At 45.6% G+C, this 23,929-nt stretch overlaps 1 protein-coding gene across 1 annotated transcript in view; it reads left to right on the top strand.

Annotated features, from left to right (window-relative positions):
- RYR2 (ryanodine receptor 2) overlaps positions 1-23,929 on the top strand; it is a 450,374-nt gene that overhangs the window by 45,139 nt on the left and 381,306 nt on the right. Inside the window, exon 4 of the mRNA XM_036277752.1 lies at positions 14,587-14,691. Coding sequence (XP_036133645.1) covers positions 14,587-14,691 — 105 coding nt within the window. The remainder of the gene's footprint in view (positions 1-14,586; positions 14,692-23,929) is intronic.

Below are 23,929 nucleotides of genomic sequence, written 5' to 3' on the forward strand. Positions count from 1 at the left end.
CATTGGACAAATACAAAAGTGGGAAAGGCAGTGTATCTGTGAAAAGCAGGGAGTTATCTAATTTAGCCTAATTCTCTTTAGCATTGAGCACAGTCTGGGAAATGAACTCGGACCTGGAATATGGGTACCAGCTAGGGAACTCGGCCTCAAGTTTTTTAGGAAATGGTTTTCCTTCCAGCTTTATTTAGCTTGTAATTGAAAAATAAAAATTATATATATTTAAGGTATGTGATGTTTTGATGTAGGTGTTCGTTGTGAAATGATGACCATAATCAGGCTAATTAAGATCCGTCACTTCCCATAGTCACTTAGTTACTTTTTTTTGTGGTGAGAACGCTTAAGGTCAATTCTCTCAGCAATTCCAAGTACACGGGCAGTGTCATTAACGATCCTTACCATGCGATGAATTAGATCTGCAGACTGACTCATTTGGCATAACCGGAACCCCTAGACCAACTTTTCCCCATTTGCCTCCCCCAGGCCCTAGCAACTGCTGCAATGAGTTTGACTAGTTTAGATTCCACATAAATGTGAAATTATGCCGTGTTTGTCATTCTCAGCCCAACATATTTCACCTAACATAATGCCAAGTTCACCAAAATCAAATATTAGAGTTTCCTTCCTTTTTAAGGCTAATCTCTCTCTCTCTCTCTCTCTTTCTCTCTCTCTCTCTCTCTCACACACACACACACATTGTCTTTGAAAAAATTTTTTCTTTATTGATTTTTTAGAGGGAGAGGGAGAGAGAGAAACATTGACAGATATTTAAGTGACAGATGTTAAATTAACATTGATTGGCTGCCTCCTGCATGCCCCCACCGGAGAAAAGCCTGCAGCCTGGGCGTGTGCCCTGGAGTTGGTGCATGGGCTGACACTCAGCCACTGGAGCCACACTGGCTGGGCACACATTGTCTTTTTAAAACAGTGGGTTTACATTTGCCATTTTATGGGTGTTATATGCCTCCTTTTGTTGTTGTTCCTTTCTGTGATTTTCTTCTTTTGTGTAAAACGGTTAGTGTGTCATTTTGAAACCTCTTTATTTATCCTACTTTGGGTTTATTATGCTTCTTGGGGATGTAAACTAATGTTATTTATTAAAATTTGGAAGTTATCGCCCTGGCTGGTGTGGCTCTGTTGGTTGGGCATCGTCCCATGCACCAAAAGGTTGCCAGTTCTATTCCTGGTCAGGGCACATGCCCAGGTTTTGAGTTCAGTCCCTGGTAGGGCATGTAGGAAGCGGCCAGTTGATGTTTCACTCTTGCATAGGTGTTTCTCTCTCTCTCTCTCTCTCTCTCTCTCTCCCCCTTCCACTCTAAAAATCAATAAAAAAAAATCTCTAAAAATAATTTGGAAGTTATCAGCCATTATTTTTTTAACTATGTTTTCTGGCCTTGTTCTACTATTTTTCTGGGTTCACATCACATATATATTGATGCAATTGATATTGTCCCACAGACTTCTGAAGACCTGTTAATTTTTTTTTCATGATTTTTTTTTTTTTTTTTATGTACTTCCAATGGAGGAATTTCTGTTGATTAATATTTAAGTTTTCTGATTTATTTTCTCTTTTTATCTCCGGTCTTCATTGAGCTCCTCTAATATATTTATTATTTCAGTCATTGTACTAAAACACACAATTTCCATTGGTTCTCTTTGTGCAATTCATGTATCTTAATTAAGAATTTCTTTTTGTTGATTAATTATCATATGTTCCTTTATATATTAAAACATGGTTCCCTTTAGTTTTTTATGTTACATATTATCTTACATATTATGTAATATGTTCAAGGCTGTTTTGAAGCCTTTGTCTACTAACGGCAGCATCTGGGACACTCGGACAGTTGTTTCCACTGTGTTCCCCCTGATATAGCTTATACTTCCTTGTTTTCTGTTTGCATTTTTTGCCTCTGTCTTCGTTTTTTGTTAATACTAGACTTTTTAGATACTCTGTTGAAGGAACTCAGATTTCTGATATTTCCTCTCTAAAGGTTGTTTTTGCTGTTTTTGATTGTTTCTCTTTGATTAGTAGCTTGTCTGGGCTTGATCTGTAAATGTCTCATGTGATGTGTTCCGCTGACGCTCCAGCTGCCCCAGTGTTTCACTCCCGTGTGTGTCCAGCCTGTCCTCCCACACCTGCCCTGTTCCCCGTGTGTGTCCAGCCTGGCCTCCCACACCTGCCCTGTTCCCCGTGTGTGTCCAGCCTGGCCTCCCACACCTGCCCTGTTCCCCCATGTGTGTTCAGCCTGCCCTCCCACACCTGCCCTGTTCCCCGTGTGTGTCCAGCCTGGCCTCCCACACCTGCCCTGTTCCCCCATGTGTGTTCAGCCTGCCCTCCCACACCTGCCCTGTTCCCCGTGTGTGTTCAGCCTGGCCTCCCACACCTGCCCTGATCCCCGTGTGTGTTCAGCCGGTCCTCCCACACCTGCCCTGTTTCCCCGTGTGTGTTCAGCCTGGCCTCCCACACCTGCCCTGTTCCCCGTGTGTGTTCAGCCTGGCCTCCCACACCTGCCCTGTTCCCCGTGTGTGTCCATCCTGGCCTCCCACACCTGCCCTGTTCCCCCGTGTGTGTCCATCCTGTCCTCCCACACCTGCCCTGTTCCCCCGTGTGTGTTCAGCCTGTCCTCCCACACCTGCCCTGTTCCCCGTGTGTGTCCAGCCTGGCCTCCCACACCTGCCCTGTTCCCCGTGTGTGTCCAGCCTGGCCTCGCACACCTGCCCTGTTCCCCGTGTGTGTCTAGCCTGTCCTCCCACACCTGCCCTGTTCCCCGTGTGTGTCCAGCCTGCCCTCCCACACCTGCCCTGTTCCCATGTGTGTTCAGCCTGGCCTCCCACACCTGCCCTGTTCCCTGTGTGTGTTCATCCTGTCCTCCCACACCTGCCCTGTTCCCCCGTGTGTGTCCAGCCTGGCCTCCCACACCTGCCCTGTTCCCCATGTGTGTCCAGCCTGGCCTCCCACACCTGCCCTGTTCCCCGTGTGTGTCCAGCCTGGCCTCCCACACCTGCCCTGTTCCCCGTGTGTGTCCAGCCTGGCCTCCCACACCTGCCCTATTCCCGTGTGTGTCCAGCCTGGCCTCGCACACCTGCCCTGTTCCCCGTGTGTGTCCAGCCTGCCCTCCCACACCTGCCCTGTTCCCCGTGTGTGTCCAGCCTGGCCTCCCACACCTGCCCTGTTCCCCGTGTGTGTCCAGCCTGCCCTCCCACACCTGCCCTGTTCCCCCGTGTGTGTCCAGCCTGTCCTCCCACACCTGCCCTGTTCCCAGTGTGTGTCCAGCCAGTCCTCCCACACCTGCCCTGTTCCCCCGTGTGTGTCCAGCCTGGCCTCCCTCACCTGCCCTGTTCCCCGGTGTGTGTCCAGCCTGGCTTCCCACACCTGCCCTGTTCCCATGTGTGTTCAGCCTGGCCTCCCACACCTGCCCTGTTCCCCCGTGTGTGTCCAGCCTGGCCTCCCACACCTGCCCTGTTCCCCCATGTGTGTTCAGCCTGGCCTCCCACACCTGCCCTGTTCCCCCGTGTGTGTCCATCCTGGCCTCCCACACCTGCCCTGTCTCCCCGTGTGTGTTCAGCCTGGCCTCCCACACCTGCCCTGTTCCCCCGTGTGTGTCCAGCCTGGCCTCCCACACCTGCCCTGTTCCCCCGTGTGTGTCCAGCCTGTCCTCCCACACCTGCCCTGTTCCCAGTGTGTGTCCAGCCAGTCCTCCCACACCTGCCCTGTTCCCCCGTGTGTGTCCAGCCTGGCCTCCCTCACCTGCCCTGTTCCCCGGTGTGTGTCCAGCCTGGCTTCCCACACCTGCCCTGTTCCCATGTGTGTTCAGCCTGGCCTCCCACACCTGCCCTGTTCCCCCGTGTGTGTCCAGCCTGGCCTCCCACACCTGCCCTGTTCCCCCATGTGTGTTCAGCCTGGCCTCCCACACCTGCCCTGTTCCCCCGTGTGTGTCCATCCTGGCCTCCCACACCTGCCCTGTCTCCCCGTGTGTGTTCAGCCTGGCCTCCCACACCTGCCCTGTTCCCCCGTGTGTGTCCAGCCTGGCCTCCCACACCTGCCCTGTTCCCCCGTGTGTGTCCAGCCTGGCCTCCCACACCTGCCCTGTTCCCCCGTGTGTGTCCAGCCTGTCCTCCCACACCTGCCCTGTTCCCCCATGTGTGTTCAGCCTGGCCTCCCACACCTGCCCTGTTCCCCCGTGTGTGTCCATCCTGGCCTCCCACACCTGCCCTGTCTCCCCAGTGTGTGTCCATCCTGGCCTCCCACACCTGCCCTGTCTCCCTGTGTGTGTTCAGCCTGGCCTCCCACACCTGCCCTGTTCCCCCGTGTGTGTTCAGCCTGGCCTCCCACACCTGCCCTGTTCCCCGTGTGTGTTCAGCCTGGCCTCCCACACCTGCCCTGTTCCCCGTGTGTGTTCAGCCTGGCCTCCCACACCTGCCCTGTTCCCCGTGTGTGTTCAGCCTGGCTTCCTGGACCCGCCCTGGTTCCTATCGCTGCGTCAGGCGGTCATTGCCGGGAGCTTGCGCTCAGACGCTGGGCAGTAAGGCTCTGTCCTCCCTGAATGGCCCGGTGTGTGGGTCGGGGAGGCCCTTGCAGTTCAGATCCTGTGAGATCTGCCCCACACTCACCCCTGCCGGCCCCTTGGCTTGTGCACATGCTGCTCGGGCTTAGCCAGAGCTGCCCGCCTGTTAGGGGGACTCGTGTGTCTCCGGGTTCACTTGGGAATATGCTGAGTTCTGCTGGAGGAGCTGTGGGGTCTCCCTGGAAAGTGTCACCTCCGCAGACGATGCCTGTTGGCGGCTGCTCCTTCCTGAGGGTGGCAGCCGTCTGGGGAGGCCCCACCAGCCCTCGCTGCCCCGCCCGAGGGTCCCCGTGTCAGGCATTGCCGTCTGTCATTTTTTTATTTGTTCGATTAGGTCCCACAACCTTGAAAGGCTGTTTTTAATCCATTTTACCCAGCTTGCTTTTCAAAGAGAATGTGCCACCTCCTCACTTGGACATAAGGGGAGGTCTCTGTAATTTCTTTTTAAAATGTACCTCCTAGACCTTTTAATCTTTCCTGCATTGATGGTTGAACATAAAAAGTGTCACAGTGGGGCTCTAATTCCTCTCGTAAGCAGCCGAGTTATCTTCCTAGAACACCCTCGCGTTGCCTGCCGCGCGCGGAGTGGGCAGGTGGTCTGTGTTAGCTTCTGCCGTGGGTTTGTGGTGCCCAGATCCCGGGACCCCGGAGGATGTCAGATCACCTCATTTGTCAGGGTTCAGTGTCACACATACACACAAGAAGCTGCAGCTTCAATTCTGTGTAACCCTTCTGGGCCTTATTACCTCGAGTGCCCACCCGACGTAGTTCCCAGTTCACTGTGTACCTTCCTCGTGGAGATCCTGCCACCAGGAGCGTGGCCTCCCCACCGGGGCATCCTCCTCGCACAGAGCAGGGACCGCCCTGGGCACCCGCAGGCGCCCGCCCGGAGAGCCTGGCTGCTGGACCGTCCTCGTCCCCTTGGCCCCTGCCGGTGCCTCCTGGGGGACACACACGCGTTTGGGGTGTCCTGAGGTTCTGAGCGAGCAGCTTGAGAGCACGCACACGGTCACGGTCAGGGTCAGTCTGTCAGAATGTCGGCTCCGGTGGACTAGAGAACAAGGAGGAGAGAGAACGGCAGAGCCCCGGGCTCGCTGCTTCTGGGAGGCGGTGTGACGCTCTCGGGCCGAGCAGGCGGGCCTCTGGCTGTGCGCGAGCAGCTTCATTTGCTGATCTGCCATTTACTCATTTCTACGTGGAGAGAGCATCTCAGAGGGCTCTGATGGAAACTGGGACCTGGCACCGGGCAGGCACTTCAACAGTGACACAGCCACTGTTGTTTACATAATTGTGTCTCATGGCTATTTTTTTTTTAATTTTTGAAACTGTGTAGAAATTCCATCCTAGCAGAATCTGCAGTGAGAATTCCAAGGTGTTGAGTGTTTCCTGTGTCTCCCCCTGGAGTCCCCACATGAAGTTGAAGTGATGCTGCTGACCCATTCCAGGGATCTGCTCAGACGCTGAGTAATTAATTTGGTGCTTGCCATTTTAAATGTATCTGGGTGAGCCCTCACCAATTGCTTAGTGGTTAGAGTGCTGGTTCTCGAACCAAAGGGTCTTGGGTTTGATTCCGGTCAATGGCACGTAACTGGGTTGCAGGTTTGATCCCCGGCCCTGGTCGGGGTTGTACAGGAGGCAACCAATCGATGTGTCTCTCTTGTATCGATGTTTCTCTCTCTCCCTCCCTCCCACTCCATCTGAAAATCAGAGGAAAAATATCCTCTATCCTCAGATGAGGATTAACAATAAATAAATAAGTAAATAAATAAATAAATCTTTCAAGTAGAGTGAAACTTTGATTCTATGTAATTTGTGGCCACCTGGACTATAGCCATAGTTGCAGTATTTCCACTACTTTATTTGTTATTTTGGTTTGTTTATTTATCTACTTACCCATATGTTTACTCAAATAGCTCTAAACTGTGAATTTAGTGGTGAGACTCTAGCTTTTTAACAGTCGATTTCTCAATCTCAACTTGAAGCCCAACTTTCAAGAACATCATTGCAGAATACTTATATGCTAGACATTATGTGTTTTAAATGTAAATTGAATAGGGTATTACTTAGATTCTGGAGAGTTGGTTGGGTAAGGTCTCGTTGAGATTGTGACTGATAGAAGGCCTTGACTTAGCAATGCTTAGAAGCAAGAGGCCACATCTGACAGACCACTTGTAGCATGTGTGAATTTTAAGATACCGTCTGCCTATTGTGTTGAGGTTTAATTTATAGCAGAAGTGTCTCCTCTGGCTTCCCTTGGAGTGTTTTGCTTTCAGAATACCATGTAATTGTGTCCTCACCAAGAATGGTGCCCTCCCTCCAAGGTGTGTGAACAGATTTGACTCGAGACAGGAGTCCTGCTGTGATGTCAGCACAAGAGGTAAACAGGATGGAGTGACAGTCCCATTCCAGACTCTCATCGCCACATTTGAGTCATCTCAATGTTAAAATAATCGCAAAAAATAAGGAATTTGCATATCTACTTAATATTATGTTTAAAGGACATTGTATTACAAAGGATAACAAAATAAATGCTGAGGGTATTATAGAAACCCTACTAATTCATTGGCGGTTTTCATAATTAACTGCTAAATTGGCACAGCTGTGACCATTTGTAGCGGCCATGTACTGCTAATTACCAGTCACTTAAACCTAATATCTTCTCCCCAACCTGGACCTGTGATGCCAAGCATCAAGAATGCCAAGCATCAAGAATGCCAAGCGGAATAACTTGAGTTTCTCCTGAGAAATTCAAAGGCTGCACACCGGACGAAATCCAGCCATGTCCGTTTCTTCTATTACAGTTACATTTAGCCTTATCTTTCAAAAGGCTAATCTCGAAGAATTAATTGATACAGAATAAATATTCCTTTCCCTAAGGCAGTATCGTGTTAATATTTGGAGCAAAGTGGGATGGAGGAGAAAAAGAATATGGCTAGAATCCGACTGGTGTGGCTCAGTGATTGAGCATTGACCCAGGCACCAAAAGGTTGCTAGTTCGAGTCCCAGTCAGGACACATGCCCAGGTTGTGGGCCAAATCCCCAGTGGAGGGCATGCAGGAGGCGGCCAATTGATGTTTCTGTCTCTCTTTCCCTCTCCCTTTCTTTCTCTCTAAAATCAATAAAGGAAAAAAAAATTAGGAAAAAGAAAAAAAGAATATGACTAGAAAAACTATCCAGAACAGTGAACCCCCACAGAAAAGTGTGAAAGTCTGGTAGTTATCACAGTTCCATACTGAGAACATGGTGAAACATTATGATTGGAGATTTGAAGAAATATAAAGAGGAAAAGTGAACTAAGAATTTTCTTATATCTGCTTGACATTCCTTTCCACCATGTTTTGTATAAGTCAGCAGGAGACACCATGATTTTATTGGGATTGGAGAATATGTAAACATTTTAAAGGATGTTATTTTTCACCTGGTAGGTGAATGTTGTCTGGTCCATTTAGCTTGTTGGCAAGTTCAAACAGCAATAACCCAATCTTTTGGAGGAGACACAGTTTGGTGTCCCCCTAGTTTATGGAGAAGTTGACCTTCAGTGCTTGAAGTGCCAGAGGCCTCTCCCCAGATGGTGAGGGAGCAGAAGCAAACCGCGTGGACTGCGGCACCTGCTTTGTTCTCGAGTGTGTTGTCTGCGCATTTCTGGGCAGAGGAGCAGCTTTTCCCTCAACTATGTCTCTGTGAGTCAGCTCCCAATATGATTTAGGCTTTTCTTAAATTAGGCAGCTATGACTATATTTTATCAGCATTTCCAAACTTACAGTGCACTAATTTTTAAAATTTGAACCTCAGACTTGCTCCCCTGAGACCCCTGGGCTGGTTCTGCACTGAACTTGAACCCCATGCCCCCGGCACAGCGACAGCCCACTTCTGTGCTGTCAAACCATCAAGATTTAATACTGCATAATTTTCAAAGTGCTATTTAGAGATATCTCTGTGCTACCCCAGAGGTTATTTGGAGCACTGTAGAGAGGTAATGTATTTGTCTTTCTCTGACTTATTTAACTTAGCATAACACCCTCTAAGTCTATCCATGTTGTTGCAAATGATAAGATCTCATTCTTTTTTATGGCTGAGTCGTATTCCATTGTATATATGCACCACAGCTTCTGTATGCCCTGTCTACTGATGGATGCGTAGGTTGCTCCCGTATCTTGGTGGTTATGAATAATACTGCAGTGAACATAGATGTGCATACAGCTTTCCGAACTAGTGTTTTGGATTTCTTCAGATAAATACTCAGAGGTGGAAGAGAGAAAAACCAATACCATATGATTTCACTTATATATAGGATCTGAAAAACTAAATAAATGAACACACAAAACAGAAACCAACTCATAGACACAGAGAACAAATTGATGGTTGCCAGATGAAAGGGGGGTTGGAGAGATGGGTGAAACGTTGAAGGGGTTAAGAAGCACAAAGTACTAGTTATAAAATAGTCACAGAGATACAATGTAGTGGGCAGGGAGGGCATGGTCCAAGCTGAATAAATACAGTGCTGCAGTGAACTTGAGCCAGCTCCCAGGAGGACCATGGTACATTAGATTGTCTAGCAGTCAGGAAGAATGAACGAGAGACACACATCTACTAACAGACAATGACCTTTAGTATATGGTAGTACATTTTTAAAAAGTGTAATTTGTACAGAGTGAGCCCATTAGTGGGAAAGCCCACTGTGCAGACCTCTGCATGAGCACACAGGTGTGCAAATGCACAAAGGCCTGAAGAGAGGCACATCAAAGCCCATCACTCTCTCATGACTCTGCCTGCCAGGGAGAGGGGTGCGGCTGACCCTGGGCCACATGGGTTCGAACTGCTGGGGTCACTTGTAGGTTTTTTGTTTTTTTTTTAATCCTCACCTAAGGACTTGTTCACTGATTTTTAGAGAGAGAGAGAAAGGAAGGCATGGAGGGAGGGAGGGAGGCACATCATGTGAGAGAGAAACATGGATCGGTTGCCTCCTATACTCTCCCTAATTAAGGATCCAGCCTGCAACCTTTTGATGTACAGGACGATGCTTCAACCCACTGGGCTGCCCGGCGGCCAGGACACATGGGTTTTTTCTCTCTTGTAAACAATGTAAACTATGGTATCCATAAATGGTACAGTACTGTAATGTATTTTTTTCCTTATGATTGTTAATAGCTTTCTCTAACCTACTTTACTGTAAGAACACAGTCGGTAACACAGATAACATAGAAAATATGTGTTATCTCAAGCCTTCCAGTTAGCAGGAGGCTATTAGTGGTTAAGATTCTGGGGACTCAGAACTATATGCAGACTTTTGACTATAATTAAATTTGGAAAGATAGAACGTTCATATTTTCAGTGTTGTTTGAATTTTTGACAAGGAAAATGTTATGTGACTTTTATTTATGCGTGACTTAAAAATATGGAAGAGTTTCTCTAGGTGGAGACCTGCAGATGGGTCTTTCAGGCGGAGAAAGGAGAAATGTCCGCAAAGGCGTCGGGGTTCAAATGGAGGAGTCGGCTGGTCCGCAGTTAGCACAGTGAATGGTTAGGTGCAGGTCAGTTGGGGTAATGACGGGTCTCACTAGGCTTTTAAGTGACTCAGGCAGATACAGCTGCGGAAGCAGAGTGGTTGGACGGAAGCCTCAGCTGGAGGCCTCCTTGCACCCAGACTGTCGGTGCCCACAAAGCCAGGCCTGCGTCGCGGTCGCTCCTGAGAATCTCCCGATGATTACGTCGTGTTTGTCAGGCAGAGGAGAACTGTGACCAGTTTGTATTTTAAAATGAAGAAAAGGCACACAGAGCTTAAGGTTTGTTACCTTTACCAAAGGTAACGTATCATATCACATATGTGGATAGAATTGGTGTTGTCTACATATAAAAAGCCGGACTGCCCTCCTGCCTGCCTCTTGGCTGCTCCTCTGCGCGGCCTAGACGCACGGAAGCGGTTCCCCTGATCTGGTTCCGCGTGGGAAATGGAGGTTCTGTGTTATGTGTCAGGCCGTGCTGGGCTCCTGGGTGTGTGTGGTGAGTGGTCCATTTCATGTGCTCACCATGGACAGCTGGCACACGGGCTTCCGCGATTGGGGAGCACACTCTTTGTGAGGGGAGGCAACATTCTTTCTAATGAAGTTCTAAAAACTAAGTTTCTCAGTAATAAGACGAGTAAAAAAAATGTTAAGATTGAGGAAAAGATGATAACTTGCAAATGCTTTAGAATCTGAGCTCGCAGTGCAGAGGTTTATAGACAGTTGTACCTGTCTGTTGTGCCTGGTGTTAGGGCTCATTTTGGTTTCCATTGTAGGGCCATTTAGTTGGTCTTTGATTAATGAAGCGAGACTCTTTTTTTCTACCTACTCAAGTTTGTGTTGGGGAGGTGGGAACCTAATGCTATGGTGTGGCATACTATAAAGATTCCAAGGTTATTTGAAGAAATATGCATCTAAATTAAAGAATACTTTTAGTAGTTTACTTTAAAGGTAACATGTTATGGTAACGATCCTGTTGCTTAAAATAACCAGACTGCCCTGGCTGGGTAGCTCAGTTGGTGGGGCATTGTCCAGTGCACTGAAAGGTTGCTGGTTCGATTCCTGGTCAGGGCACTTGCCTGGGTTGCTGGCTCAATCCCCCGTAGGGGGCGTGCCAGAGGCAGCCAATCAAAGCTTTCATATCGATGTTTCTCTCTCTCTCCCTCTCCTTCCTCTCAATCTCGAAAAATATATTTTAAAAAATAACCAGACTATTTTTCTTTATAGCAAAAGAAACATAATACTGTGTGATTCTCTGATTGGTATTGTTTCAAGTTTTCCTAAAAGGAATAAGTGATACCATTTTATTGCCTCAGCTTTTCTCTCGCATTTCCCTGTGTTCTGAGGGATCTGCGGGAGGAGAGAGAGAGGTGGAGCAGAAGAAAACGGTGGGGAGCCAAGCTGCTCCCTAAGAGAGAACTGCATCTGTGTGTCATCTGTCCCTTTGTTCCTGCTGACCCACTGCCAGAGGATTGCTTGGGACAGGCATGTCACTGGCAAAATGCAATTAGCTTGGCAGGCTTAATTCATTTCAGACCCATGTGGTTTTCAAGGCTCCTTAACATAAACATAAGACATTACAGAGATCCAGACGTGAGTAATTTGATCAAAGTGTAGCACAAAACAATAGAATCCGACCACTATGTAAACTTGTAAATGTTTCCAGAAAGTGCCTTTTCTTGAAAATACTAGAACATTTTGGATGTTATGAACAGGTGCATAATTATTGGTTTATGATCTCAAACACTACTTCTCCAAAATAGAATCCACTTAAGAATCAATTTTGAGGAGTTGCTTCATAAAGGCCACAAAAATGGAGAGAAATGACAAGATGCAGAAGTAGCTAATGGGAACCGCTCACTTAGGTTGAGTTCTTACGTTTTGGACACTGATTAGCTCTTTACTTATATTATCTCCCGTATTTTCACAACAGTCCTATGAAAATGGTATAATTCTTATCCCATTTGGTGGGGGGGGGCCCAAAGATTAGAAACGTTAACAGCTATTGAGTAGTAAGGCAGCTTCTTGCTTAGGTGATCTGTGTAGACTCCGAGCTCTTAACTGCTACCCTACATTGATTCCCAGGGAATTAGTGGTACTGGTCTGACATACGCAGCGCTGTGCTGGACACGGCTCTCCCAGACTCCCGGGAGCCGGTTGTTAGAGATTTAGACACTTAGAAAAGAGCAATCATTGGAGTAGTAATACCACAGAAATGGGAAAATGCCACAAATCCAGGCAGCTGTTTTTGAGAATTGATTGAGTAGCACACAGTTTAATACCACAGCGCTTTGCAATCATTGTCGGGGTTCAGCTTCCAACCCCTCACAATGTAAATGCACACGGATAAAATAAATACATCCATCACAGAGTTCTTTCCAATAGCATTTGCCTTGGTCCAAGAAATTATATAGTATAGTTAGTATACTGTAGTTAAATAGTATAGTATAGTTTAGTTAAAACTGAGAAAGTTAAATTTAAAGGAATTTATTCCTAAGTTTTATAGTAGAAGAGAGTCAGTCCCTTTCCTACCACCATCTGAGGATTTTGGAGAGAAGGCCCTTGTCCGCCTGGCTGGCTGCACCCAGGTTTGAGAGGTTCCTTTGGTTGCTGGCCGAGGCAGTCGAGAGAGATTGGACAGGGAGCGCAGAAGCCCGCCCCTGGTGGGAGGGTACGCGAACCCCGGCAAGGAATGTGCAGGGGGCAGGAATGGGGAGGAAGGGGTCCGTGGGAGAGAAAGGGGAACATCTGGAACACTTTCAGCAACAAAGTAAAAAAACCACAATGAAACAAAACATCGTGGGCTCCAGGAAGCTGTGTGGGGTATGAATAAGCTTAGTGGGCTGATTATGTTTCTTTCATCCATGAAATAATTTTGATTTTAATATTGGCAGCCTTGTACTTAATCTTGCCTTGAAACTATGAATCATCATTTTCTACTGATAAGAATCGCTCTAATGGTGGTGTTTTGACTGAATACATACATAAACACAAACATTAACATTGCATAAATATTACATGAACATAAACATTATAAATTGTCATTTGGATGCCTTGCAAATTTATCCTCAGCCTCTTCTTAGGAAGACACACTCTTGTGTCTAGAATTTTGTGTTCAACATGTTTATAATGTTGTCCTATGAACATCCTCCTTTAAGCATTTTCCATACCCAGTTGGAGCCTGCTTCTCTAAAACAAAAGCAGGCACAGATGATCATGTATTTGATCCTCAAAGAGATAGTTCTGTCTAACTTGCCAGTTAATTCTCATCCTGTTCCCTTCACCCCCGGGTAGTTAGTTACCTTTTGGGATTTTCAGCATTTATGGGGTTTGATTGGAGTCGGGATTTAAGGGATGGAAAGAGAAGGAAAAAGAGTGAATGAGAAAATAAAGCAACACATGCAGAATAGAAGTCAGATGACCATATTCCAGGTTAGAGGCCAAATATAATCTCCCACTTGAGTAAAACAAAGGAATTGTTATCTTTGTGGGTAAGGAGTTACCAATGTGAGTATTTTATATCATTTCAATTTTATATTTGCTTAACTTCATTATTAATTTGAGCCAAGCATTGTTCTGTCCTTTTAATTTTATATCAACTGACTGCTTTGTAGGTGAGGAATGAATGCTTGAGAGTTAGAGAAATGTGATTTCTTAATCCTGGCTTGAAAAATTGTGACTTTGGAAAAGTAACCTAACTTCTCTGTTTTCTCTATCCACACAATGATGGTAATAATTCTTACCATAGATGACCACAGGAGTTACTGATAAAGCTCTGAGTGCATTGCCTATCCGATTGACACTAAAATAGTAGCTATTATTACCCATAAATAAAGTGTGAATATGTGGGATGATTTGGGAGCTCATATTAAAGAATTGACAAGTATTTTTATTTTTTGTATGAAAAAAATAAAGTGTCATAGGGTAAATTGGGTCTGGATACTTGATGATGATGATAATGGTGATGAAGATGGTGACAGTGGTAATGATGGTGATGAGTGATGGTGATTGGTGGTGATTGGTGGTGGTGATGATGATGGTGGTGGTGGTGGTGGTGGTGACGGTGCTGGTAGTGGTTTTGGTGGTGGTGGTGGTGATGGTGGTGATGGTGATAACAGTGATTGATGGTGGTGGTGGTGGTGATGGTGGTAGTGGTGGTGGTGGTGATGGTGGTGATGGTGATAATAGCTATGGTGGTGTTGGTGTTGGTGGTGATGGTAGTGGTGTTGGTGATGGTGGTGATGTTGATGGTGGTAGTGTTGGTGATGGTGGTGGTGGTGATGGGGGTGATGGTGCTGGTAGGGTTGGTGTTGGTGATGGTGATGGTAGAGGTGATGTTGATGGTAGTAATGTTGGTGTTGGTGATGTTGATGGTAGTAGTTTTGGTGATGGTGGTGGTGGTGGTGGTGATGGTAGTGGTATTTGATGGTGGTGGTGGTGAGGATGGTGGAGATGGTGATAATAATGATGGTGATCATGCTTATAATCGTGATATTGATGGGGCTTTTCCTCTTTCTATACAGAATGTACCCCCAGACCTCTCCATCTGCACCTTTGTTCTGGAGCAGTCCCTCTCTGTCCGGGCCCTACAGGAGATGCTGGCGAACACGATGGAGAAGTCAGAAGGGGCAAGTACTTAATTTATGTACTTATTTATGCAATATTTTAAAGAACTTGGCTACTATATGAATGATTTATTTCACAGATATTGGAGATTTTCTTTATGCTGAAATAAGTCGATGCCTTTTACTTGTGATTTTCTTGAGTTTGACTTTCTGCTTGATCTAGTAGACCTGTGATGTCTTAAAGAACTTTAAAAAAATCTAAGCTAATATAATCCATGTCATTGAACCTCATTCTTATGTCTTTGGTTTAAAACAATGTCTTTCTTTGAGAATTTGTGTGTTTTCTTCCATCTTCAGAGCTGTTGTTATTACTATCTTAATTTGTTATGAATCTTGATTTCATTTTCAAAAGCCTCTAACTATGTACAATGTTCTAAGTTTATTTATGGCAGTAAAATTTCATGGCACTCATACATTTTAAGTAATGAAATTATGGTGATACAGCTTTAGTTGACTGTAACTTTGTAAACAGCTAATCATTTTCTTCTGCAAATTGAAATTCTTATTTTGTCTCCTAGTACAGATAATATTCTTTGAAAGTTTATTTGGTAATTTGAAGTATTTTCCATGCTTTGATTTGCTATAACTAATTTCTGAGTTACTACTGTTCATTCTAAGCCAGTTCTTAAAATTTTAGAATAATTATGCAGGAGGATGAATGGTCAAACTTGTTTGTTTGTTTGTTTGTTTGTTTTTTTAGTGCTATAATTACTCCAGGGAATAGTTTAATAAAGTATATTATTTCCAGGCATGAAACTGAACTTTCTTTTTGGCCATTATTGGTCTGTGTGTTGCTGCTGCTGTTGTTGTTGTTAGTCCATTGTTCAGGTCTTAATAAATGAAGAGATTTAAAATTGATAATACACTGTTCAACAGGAAATGAGTGATCAATTATGAAGTAATATATTTTTATTAGCCTTCTACTTTTAAAAAATGTTAGGATCATACAGCTTAGGACTTAAATTAGTTTGTGTATTAATTCTAAATTAATTAAAAACTTTTATAGTATACTACTAAGTATGGAAGATAAATCTTAGTGATTTTTATTTTATATTTGACTAAAAGTTTATTTTACCAAAGATCCAAATGTCTAATTTTGCAAATTTATTTTGGGTAATAACAGTGTTTGAAATTACTGTATCAAACAATATAAAGTTAAAAATTTTTTTTTTTCTATTCTTTAATGCAAAGGTCTTGAAGTAGGCTTAAATTAAAGAGGACTAACATATTTCTCAATTCAACTAGTTTCTACCTGGACTGGTTAACCCCCTCTTGATATTTAAACATTACTTGTGCATATAAGATTTGAAATTAAAGTCTGTCTTTACAAAGAAAAATCATTTTTCTTTTGCAGGAGCATCTAGGGAAGTATATTGTCATTTCACCTGTCTTTGTAAAAATACCAACTTACGACTAAATTGACATAAATTTAATTTTGATATTGCTAAACAGCTGTTTCTAAATTTGAACTTCTGAAAAGATGTTTTATCTCCCCAAAATCATGGAGTTGGGCGAAACAAGCTCTAAAATTTGTGTGTGTGTGTATATATATATATATATATTTGTGTGTGTGTATATTAAAATCTATGCTGTAAAAATATTATTAGTAAGACTTTCTGGACCCGATGACTCCAAAGTATTTTTATGTAGCTGAGTTTTATTTTGAGTTGCAATCCATCTATAACATTTCGGTCAGAAAGTGACAGTGTATGTGCTGGTGAGCACCACCGTGTAAAGCCCAGCACAGCTACCGCAGGACCCTGAGCGAGAGAAACCTACAGGTGCAGGGGGCTGCCTTGAGTTGGGTCCACTTTTGGACAACAGACTTGGAGGGAGAAACCACCGTTAGATAACTCAAAGGGCGACTGACTGTATGTTGGGGAAAGAAAGATTCTCTCTTAGAATGCAGGGTTTTGGTTATACCCAGAAATAATATTCAGAATATTTAACAACTAGCTTGTGACAAGTATCAGTTAATGAGAGTGGACCTCAGCCAGCAATGATGTTAGAGGCAAGGTCCGAGAGGGCGGTTTTAGGGTGGTTTGAGTGATTTGGGGGCGTCCAGGGAGGCCTGGGTGGTTAGGGTGAGGGACACGGGAGACTTGGAGCCACAGCTGTTTACCACGAGTAACAGGTGTTTTCCCTGTAACAACCATCTCAGTTATAAAAGTGCCAGTGGCTCAATAGTGTGTCTGATGACGTGTGATCCCTGGATGTTGCTGGCACTTGCTGGAGTCATGTCGCTGGACTCCCTAGATCCTCATGCTGGTGCCTCATACGTCGCTGGCCTCTCCTTCCAGCTCATTCTGGGAATCTACCGGAAGCGCTGCGTGGAGCACGTGCCACCTCCAGCTTAGTAAATGACATGCTGGACATTTGCTTAAAGAAAATTCACTTCACTGGGATGAAGTGTGTCAGCGGGGCAATGCTTCTTTGCATGAAATCATTTCTTCCATTCTAAGTTACCAGGGTATCAAAAAGAATCTTAAGGGTCCCCAGCTGGGAGGGAGTTGGGGGGCTGGGTGAAAAAAGTGAAGGCTTAAGGAGTACACATTGGCAGTTACAAAATAGCCATGGGGACCTAACGTACAGCACAGTGAATGCAGTCACTAATGGAATAACCATGTATGGTGTCAGACGGGTACTAGACTTATATAAATGTCTAACCACTATGCTGTGCAATGGAAACTAATATAATATTGAATGTAAACTGTAATTGAAAAAAATCAAAACTGATTAAAAAACCTTATGCATCCCCTCATCCCCTCACCCTTTCATAATCAGCTTTCTTTATGAAAACTTTGGAAAAAATAGGTCTTCCTAAATTAATGTAATTAAATAAATTAAATAATACTGATACTATTGAATGTCCAAAATGCTGCCATATGCATGTAGCAATACAAACATACATGGTGATGAGAAGGAAAACATTTTATCCAGAGCCACGCCTTTTTAAAAAAATCCTCACCTGTAGATATTTTCTGTTTATCTTCAGATAGAGTGGCAGGGAGAGAAGGAGGGAGGGAGAGAGGGAGAGAGAGAGAAACATCAATGTGAGAGAGACACATCGACTGGTTGCCTCCCACACGACCCTGACCAGGGCTGGGACGAACCACACCTGAGCTATGTGCCCTGACCAGAATCGAACTGTGACTCATTGGTCGGCGGGCCGACGCTCTAACCGCTGAGCCAGACCGACCAGGGCAGAACCATGCCTTTTTGTGGTTAAGTATCATTTAGCTCATATTCTTGGGTCCCCCGAATACATGCTTAGTTTTCATAAAGCTGCAGGAAGCCTAACAGGAAATCGCCTCCCATCATTGGTGCCAAAACAGCCATGAAAATTATTGATAACAAACTGAGATGTGGAAAAATGAAACAGGAAAAATATTACCTAACATGATTTTGATCCCATCGAGTTGTATTATGTGACTATTAGTAAAATAGTAACATTTTTTGTGGCACAAAAAACATTCTGAAGGATTCTACCTGAAGGGATTTTAAAAAATCTGTTTAATTTTGAAAAGTGTGTAAAAGATCCAGATCTGATAACACTGTATATAATTCCACTGAACACCCGTGGCTTTTATGCTTATTCAAAGCCCATCCACGTTAAATAGGCAGGACCGGTTTCTCTTCACCTTAGTAGCGGCTCTTTTTTTTATTTCTAATTTTTTTTTTTTATCCTCACCTGAGGACATTTTTTGCATTCATCTTGAGGGAGAGAGGAGGGAGGGAGAGAGAGAGAGAGAGAGAGAAAACATTGATGTGAAAGGGACACATCGAGTGGCTGCCATCCGCACAACCAACCAGGGCAGGGGACAAACTGCAACCGAGGTACGTGCCCTTAGCGGGAACTGAACCCGGGTCTCTCTGGACCTCGGGCCGATGCTCCAACCGCTGAGCCAGACCGGCCAGGGCTGTTTTATCTTTTTCCTGCCTGCTTTAACTTCAGGAGCCCAGCATTCCATGTCGTGGAGCACGGATGTGAAGTGGAAGGAGCTTTGGCTGTGGGTCCGGGAAGTTGACTGAAAGTTCTTACTTTGTCAGATGATAATTGTCATTCGTTGAAAAGGCATTGCTTTGGTTCAGTGCATGAGTATATTGAGAGGCTTATGTCTATGTTCTGTTAGGAGAGTATGTTTTAAAATTATAACATGGACTGTCCTGCCTTTGGTTCAGTTGTCTCTGAGATAATTGTAGGGCCCTATTTTATCTTTTGCTTTGGCTTGTGCCCCCTTGACCGTTGGTTCCTTGTTAGAGTAGTGTACCTTGAAGCAGAAAAACACCTAAAATTAAACCAGACTTTCCCTTTTGGCCTGTCTTTGGTGGGAGGTAGGTTGGCGAGTGTGAGGGGCGGCCTTTGTCCAGCTCGCGCCAGGTGTTTCCTTGTCCTTCCAGGACGTTGGTTGTTGACTAATTTAAATGATGAAGGATACTCCCAAATCTGAGACATCCAGGCTGTAATATTGTAAATGTTACAGATAAAATCATTTAGTCATAATTAATTTATTCGATGCAAATTTATTTACTTGAGCACGTAACAGATGAGCTCTACAAGGCTCTGTGGGTAGGAGAGTTACTGAGAAGTGACTTTGGTCCTCGGTGCGCTCACGGTCTCCTGCGGTAAAGCGGACATCACAGCGCAGGCGCAGGTGTGCTGTCCTGAGAGAGTGTGGCCCGTGTTTGCACGAGGAATGGGTGTGCAGAACTGGTTACTCCTTTGAATTCTGCAGTGATTTTAATAATGTCTACAATAGATCTACAATAACTTCTATGACAAGTAGAATTATTTGAACTATTAATATAGAAATAATATTTAAAAATTTCCCAAGGAACACGACCACTCATCCGGTCATGCTTTTGAGTCTAACAGAGAACAGCCTGCCGGGAGGACAGTGCGACAGGTCCCGAGATAGGGTTCAAACGGTTCTTGTGTTTTCATTTACTGAAATGGTTTATTATTATTATTATTTTTTTCTTTTTCTTTTTTTTTTTTTTATCCTCACCCGAGGATATTTTTCCATTTTTTTGTACAGATAGAGTGGGAGGGATAGAGAGGAAGGGAGAGAGAGACAGAAACATCGATGTGAAGGGACACATCAAGTGGCCGCCACCCGCACGACCAACCAGGGCCGGGGACAAACTGCAACCGAAGTACATGCCCTTAGCGGGAACCGAACCCGGGTCTCTCCAGACCGCAGGCTGACGCTCTAACCGCTGAGCCAAACCGGCCAGGGCTGAAATGGTTTATTATTATTGTTGTTGTTTTAGATCCTCACCCAAGGATACTTTTCCATTTATCTTCAGATAGAGAGGGAGGGCAGGACAGAGAGAGAGAAAAATCGATGTGAGAGAGACACATCAACTGGTTGCCTCCCGCATGACCCCAACCAGGGCTGGGGACCGAACTGCAACTGAGGTACGTGCCTTTGATCAGAATCGAACCAGTGACTCTTTGGTCCATGGGCCAATGCTCTAACTGCTGAGCCAAACCGGCCAGGACAAAATTTATTTTGTATGGAATCCTAGGAATGTTTCTTATTTCTAAATTATATTCTGCCTTGGAATTGAAGGTACAAAATACTGCAGTGACTTAGTTATTAATAGAGATACACATCAGACACACATAAATCCAGTTGTATAGGAAAAACAGAGTTGTAGAAGGTGGCCTATTATTATTAATACCCCGTGTTTTCTTATAAAATCCTTGTGCCCTGAGAGTATTCAAAATGCGTAAGAAGCAAATAGCTAAATTTACCGGTAAATGAGTTTTTTATAAATATATTTTTTAAACATTGAAGCACCAAAAATGAGTTTTTTAAAAATACATTTATCAAACATTGAAGCACAATTTCAGGCAAGTAATTGCATAGAAGACGATGTACGAACACAGGCGCGGCAGACTGAGTTCTGGGGGCCTGGGCTGTGTTTCCGCTCGATCCTGGAGCAATCTCCCAGGCAGACGCGGTCCCTGGCCATCTGAGACCAGCTGGTTCACCTCCATGTGACTCCGTGTTCTCACTTGAAGCTTTGCTGTGAGCAGTTAATGTCACCAGGTCTAAAGCGTGGGGCAGCCCTGACAGGAGGCACTGCGCGGTGCTCGTGTCCCCGAGACGCTTCTTCGGGTTTGTCTGAACAACTCCGACCAGCCCTGCCCTTTCCGGAGAAAATAGCTGTCAACTTGAGACCGAACACTAAGTTAAAAACAAAACGAACAACAAAACCCCCATTCGCTGAAGGCTCTAGAGGGTTGAACAAAGCCAGGCAGGTTCTGGAGAGGGTGTGGCTTGGAAAACGGAGTTGGTGCAGGTGAGTTTCCCACTTTTAAGACTTTCAGCTAAAGGCGGACTGAAGTCAGTGTCCTGAACGCAGGGCCTTTGGAAGGGCGAGTGATCCTGGGAAAGGAAAACCTAGAGGGGAGCCCCAGGATCTGCCTAAACCCTGCCCGAGTCTCCAGATGATGCTTAGCCCATGTGTATGGGGTGAGGGCTGGGAGGCTCACATCAGTTCAGTGTGTGTGTGTGTGTGTGGGGCACATGTCAGTTCAGTGTGTGTGGGGTGCTGGGGGCGCACATCAGTTCAGTGTGTGTGTGTGTGGGGGCACATGTCAGTTCAGTATGTGTGTGTGTGTGTGTGTGTGTGTGTGGACACATGTCAGTTCTGGGGGGAGGGGCATACATCAGTTCAGCCGTAGTTACTGAGGACAACTCTGAACAGAGATTTGTGTAGTTCTTGGTGCCCCACCAAGTTAATTGCCCCTTAAAACAAGCCCATCAACATTCCTCAGAGGTTCACTGCCGAATCCAGAATCTCCACAGTACAGAGGACGGGGTGTAGAACACAGCCATGCAGATATGACCCAGTGTGAACAGAAAAGACAGTCAGGAGCAGGCCCAGCTGACCCTGCCAGAAAGGACTTGAAGCAGCTACAACTGTGATAAATGAAATAGAAAGTAGTTTACAGTCAACTAAGATTCAAATGCTCAGCATAGAAAAATTATTCAGAGAGAGAAAATGGAACTTCTAGACCTGAAAACTGGGTTATCTGACAGGATCACGGAGCAGGCAAGGAGGAGAACTGGGCAGAACCGTGTCCATGGGGCTCTGGAGCCTGTGGTCTGCAGCTCGTAGTCGTGAAGAGCAGGGAGACCGGCGTCCCTGCGGCCGCGGGAAGAGGAGGGTCGCGGGGAGCCGGTCTGAGAGGTCAGAGCGCAGGAGTGGCCAGCCACGCAGCGCCTGGACCAGTCTCCATGGCTGCTGGAACCACGTGCCACCGACCTGGTGGCCGAAAACACCGTGAATTGATTATCTTACAGTCCTGGAGGTCAGGGATCTAAGTCAGTCTCTCTGGGCCGTGTTGGCAGGACTGCATTCCTTACGGGGCTCTTGGGGGACACTCGGCTCCTGGCCTTTGCAGGTTCCGTGCTCGGCGGGCGGCCCACGCTCATCTTTAAAGTCAGCATCATGCGACCCTGTAAATGTTCATGGGTTCTGGGGATCAGGACGCCGGCAGCTTTGGGGCCATTAATTAGGTTATTACATTGTGGAAGTACAGTTTCAGTGAGATGTTACTGACAAGATCAAATAAACATCAGAGAAATAGAGTGGAAAAGGGGCGGGAAAGTTACTTGGTCCGACAGGAGCCTGGTTTTCCCGTGAACTGATCCGTGTTAATTTCAGTCCATCTTATATACACGATTCAGACATTCACACACATTTGCATTTGAAAGACTTTATTCCCTGAAGAGTTTTTAGTATTTATTGGTGGTTCCGAAACTACCCTGTTCGCTGATCTTAACATTTCTTTCTTTCTTTTTTAATTTTTTTTTTATTTTAGAGAGGAAGGGAGAGGGAGAGAGAGATAGGAACATTGATGAGAGAGAACACCAATTGGCCGCCTCCTGCATTCCCCTCACTGAGGATCGGACTCACAACCTGGGCATGTGCCCTGACCAGGAATCAAACCGACGACCTGTTGGTGCGTGGGTCGACGCTCAACTGCTGAGCCACGCCGTCTGGGCTCTGATCTTAACATTTCTATCCTACTCCTGACCCTGACATTTCTGTCCTACTCCTGACCCTGACATTTCTGTCCTACTCCTGACCCTGACATTTCTGTCCTACTCCTGACCCTGACATTCCTGTCCTACTCCTGACCCTGACATTCCTGTCCTACTCCTGACCCTGACATTTCTGTCCTGCCCCTGACCCTGACATTTCTGTCCTACTCCTGACCCTGACATTTCTGTCCTGCCCCTGCCCCTGACATTTCTGTCCTGCCCCTGCCCCTGACATTTCTGTCCTGCCCCTGCCCCTGACATTTCTGTCCTACTCCTGACGCTAACATTTCTGTCCTGCCCCTGCCCCTGACATTTCTGTCCTACTCCTGCCCCTGACATTTCTGTCCTACTCCTGACCCTGACATTCCTGTCCTACTCCTGACCCTGACATTCCTGTCCTACTCCTGACCCTGACATTTCTGTCCTGCCCCTGACCCTGACATTTCTGTCCTGCCCCTGACACTGACATTTCTGTCCTGCCCCTGCCCCTGACATTCCTGTCCAACTCCTGACCCTGACATTTCTGTCCTGCCCCTGACCCTGACATTTCTGTCCTGCCCTTGGTGCATGTCCAGCCGCACCTAGAAGACTGGCTTGTCAAGCTCTTGGCAGAAAGGCCAAGGCCCTGGAATTGAAAGGGCTAATGTTGCACCCACCTGGTTGAGTTCATACATATTCCCATTTGTTTTCTCTTTGTTAAAGTGAACTGGGTTGTGTGAAGGAAGAAAGCTTGACAAACCCTGCTTAGGGTTTATATAAATAGACTCTGTGTTCTTATTAGAAGTAAGTGTCTCAGATGGTTGGGTGAATGGCTCACTGGGAGAGAGTGAACTAGACTTACCCATTTGATGTTATTGATCCATTTTCAAACATGTTACTGTTCTGCACACCCCAAGTCTCCATTAAAACACAGAATTAAAGAGTTGGGATGTAAAACTGTGATTGCACTTTGCTGTTGAAGGTGGACATCTGCCTCTGAAGAGACCAGACCACAGACTGAAAGGGCTACTATTTAGTAAAAGAAAATAATACCACACTTACGAATTTTACTTGTGCTTCAGCAGCATGCCTGCCTGGGATGTGTCGGGACTCCAGTCAGTCATCCCATCTTTATTTGTTTGATTAATGGTATTATTAAAAGTAATTAGTGCCTCCCATGCATACAATATAAAAATATA

This window comes from Molossus molossus, unplaced genomic scaffold (genome assembly GCF_014108415.1).
Source record: "Molossus molossus isolate mMolMol1 unplaced genomic scaffold, mMolMol1.p scaffold_m16_p_23, whole genome shotgun sequence".
Classification (NCBI taxonomy): domain Eukaryota; kingdom Metazoa; phylum Chordata; class Mammalia; order Chiroptera; family Molossidae; genus Molossus; species Molossus molossus.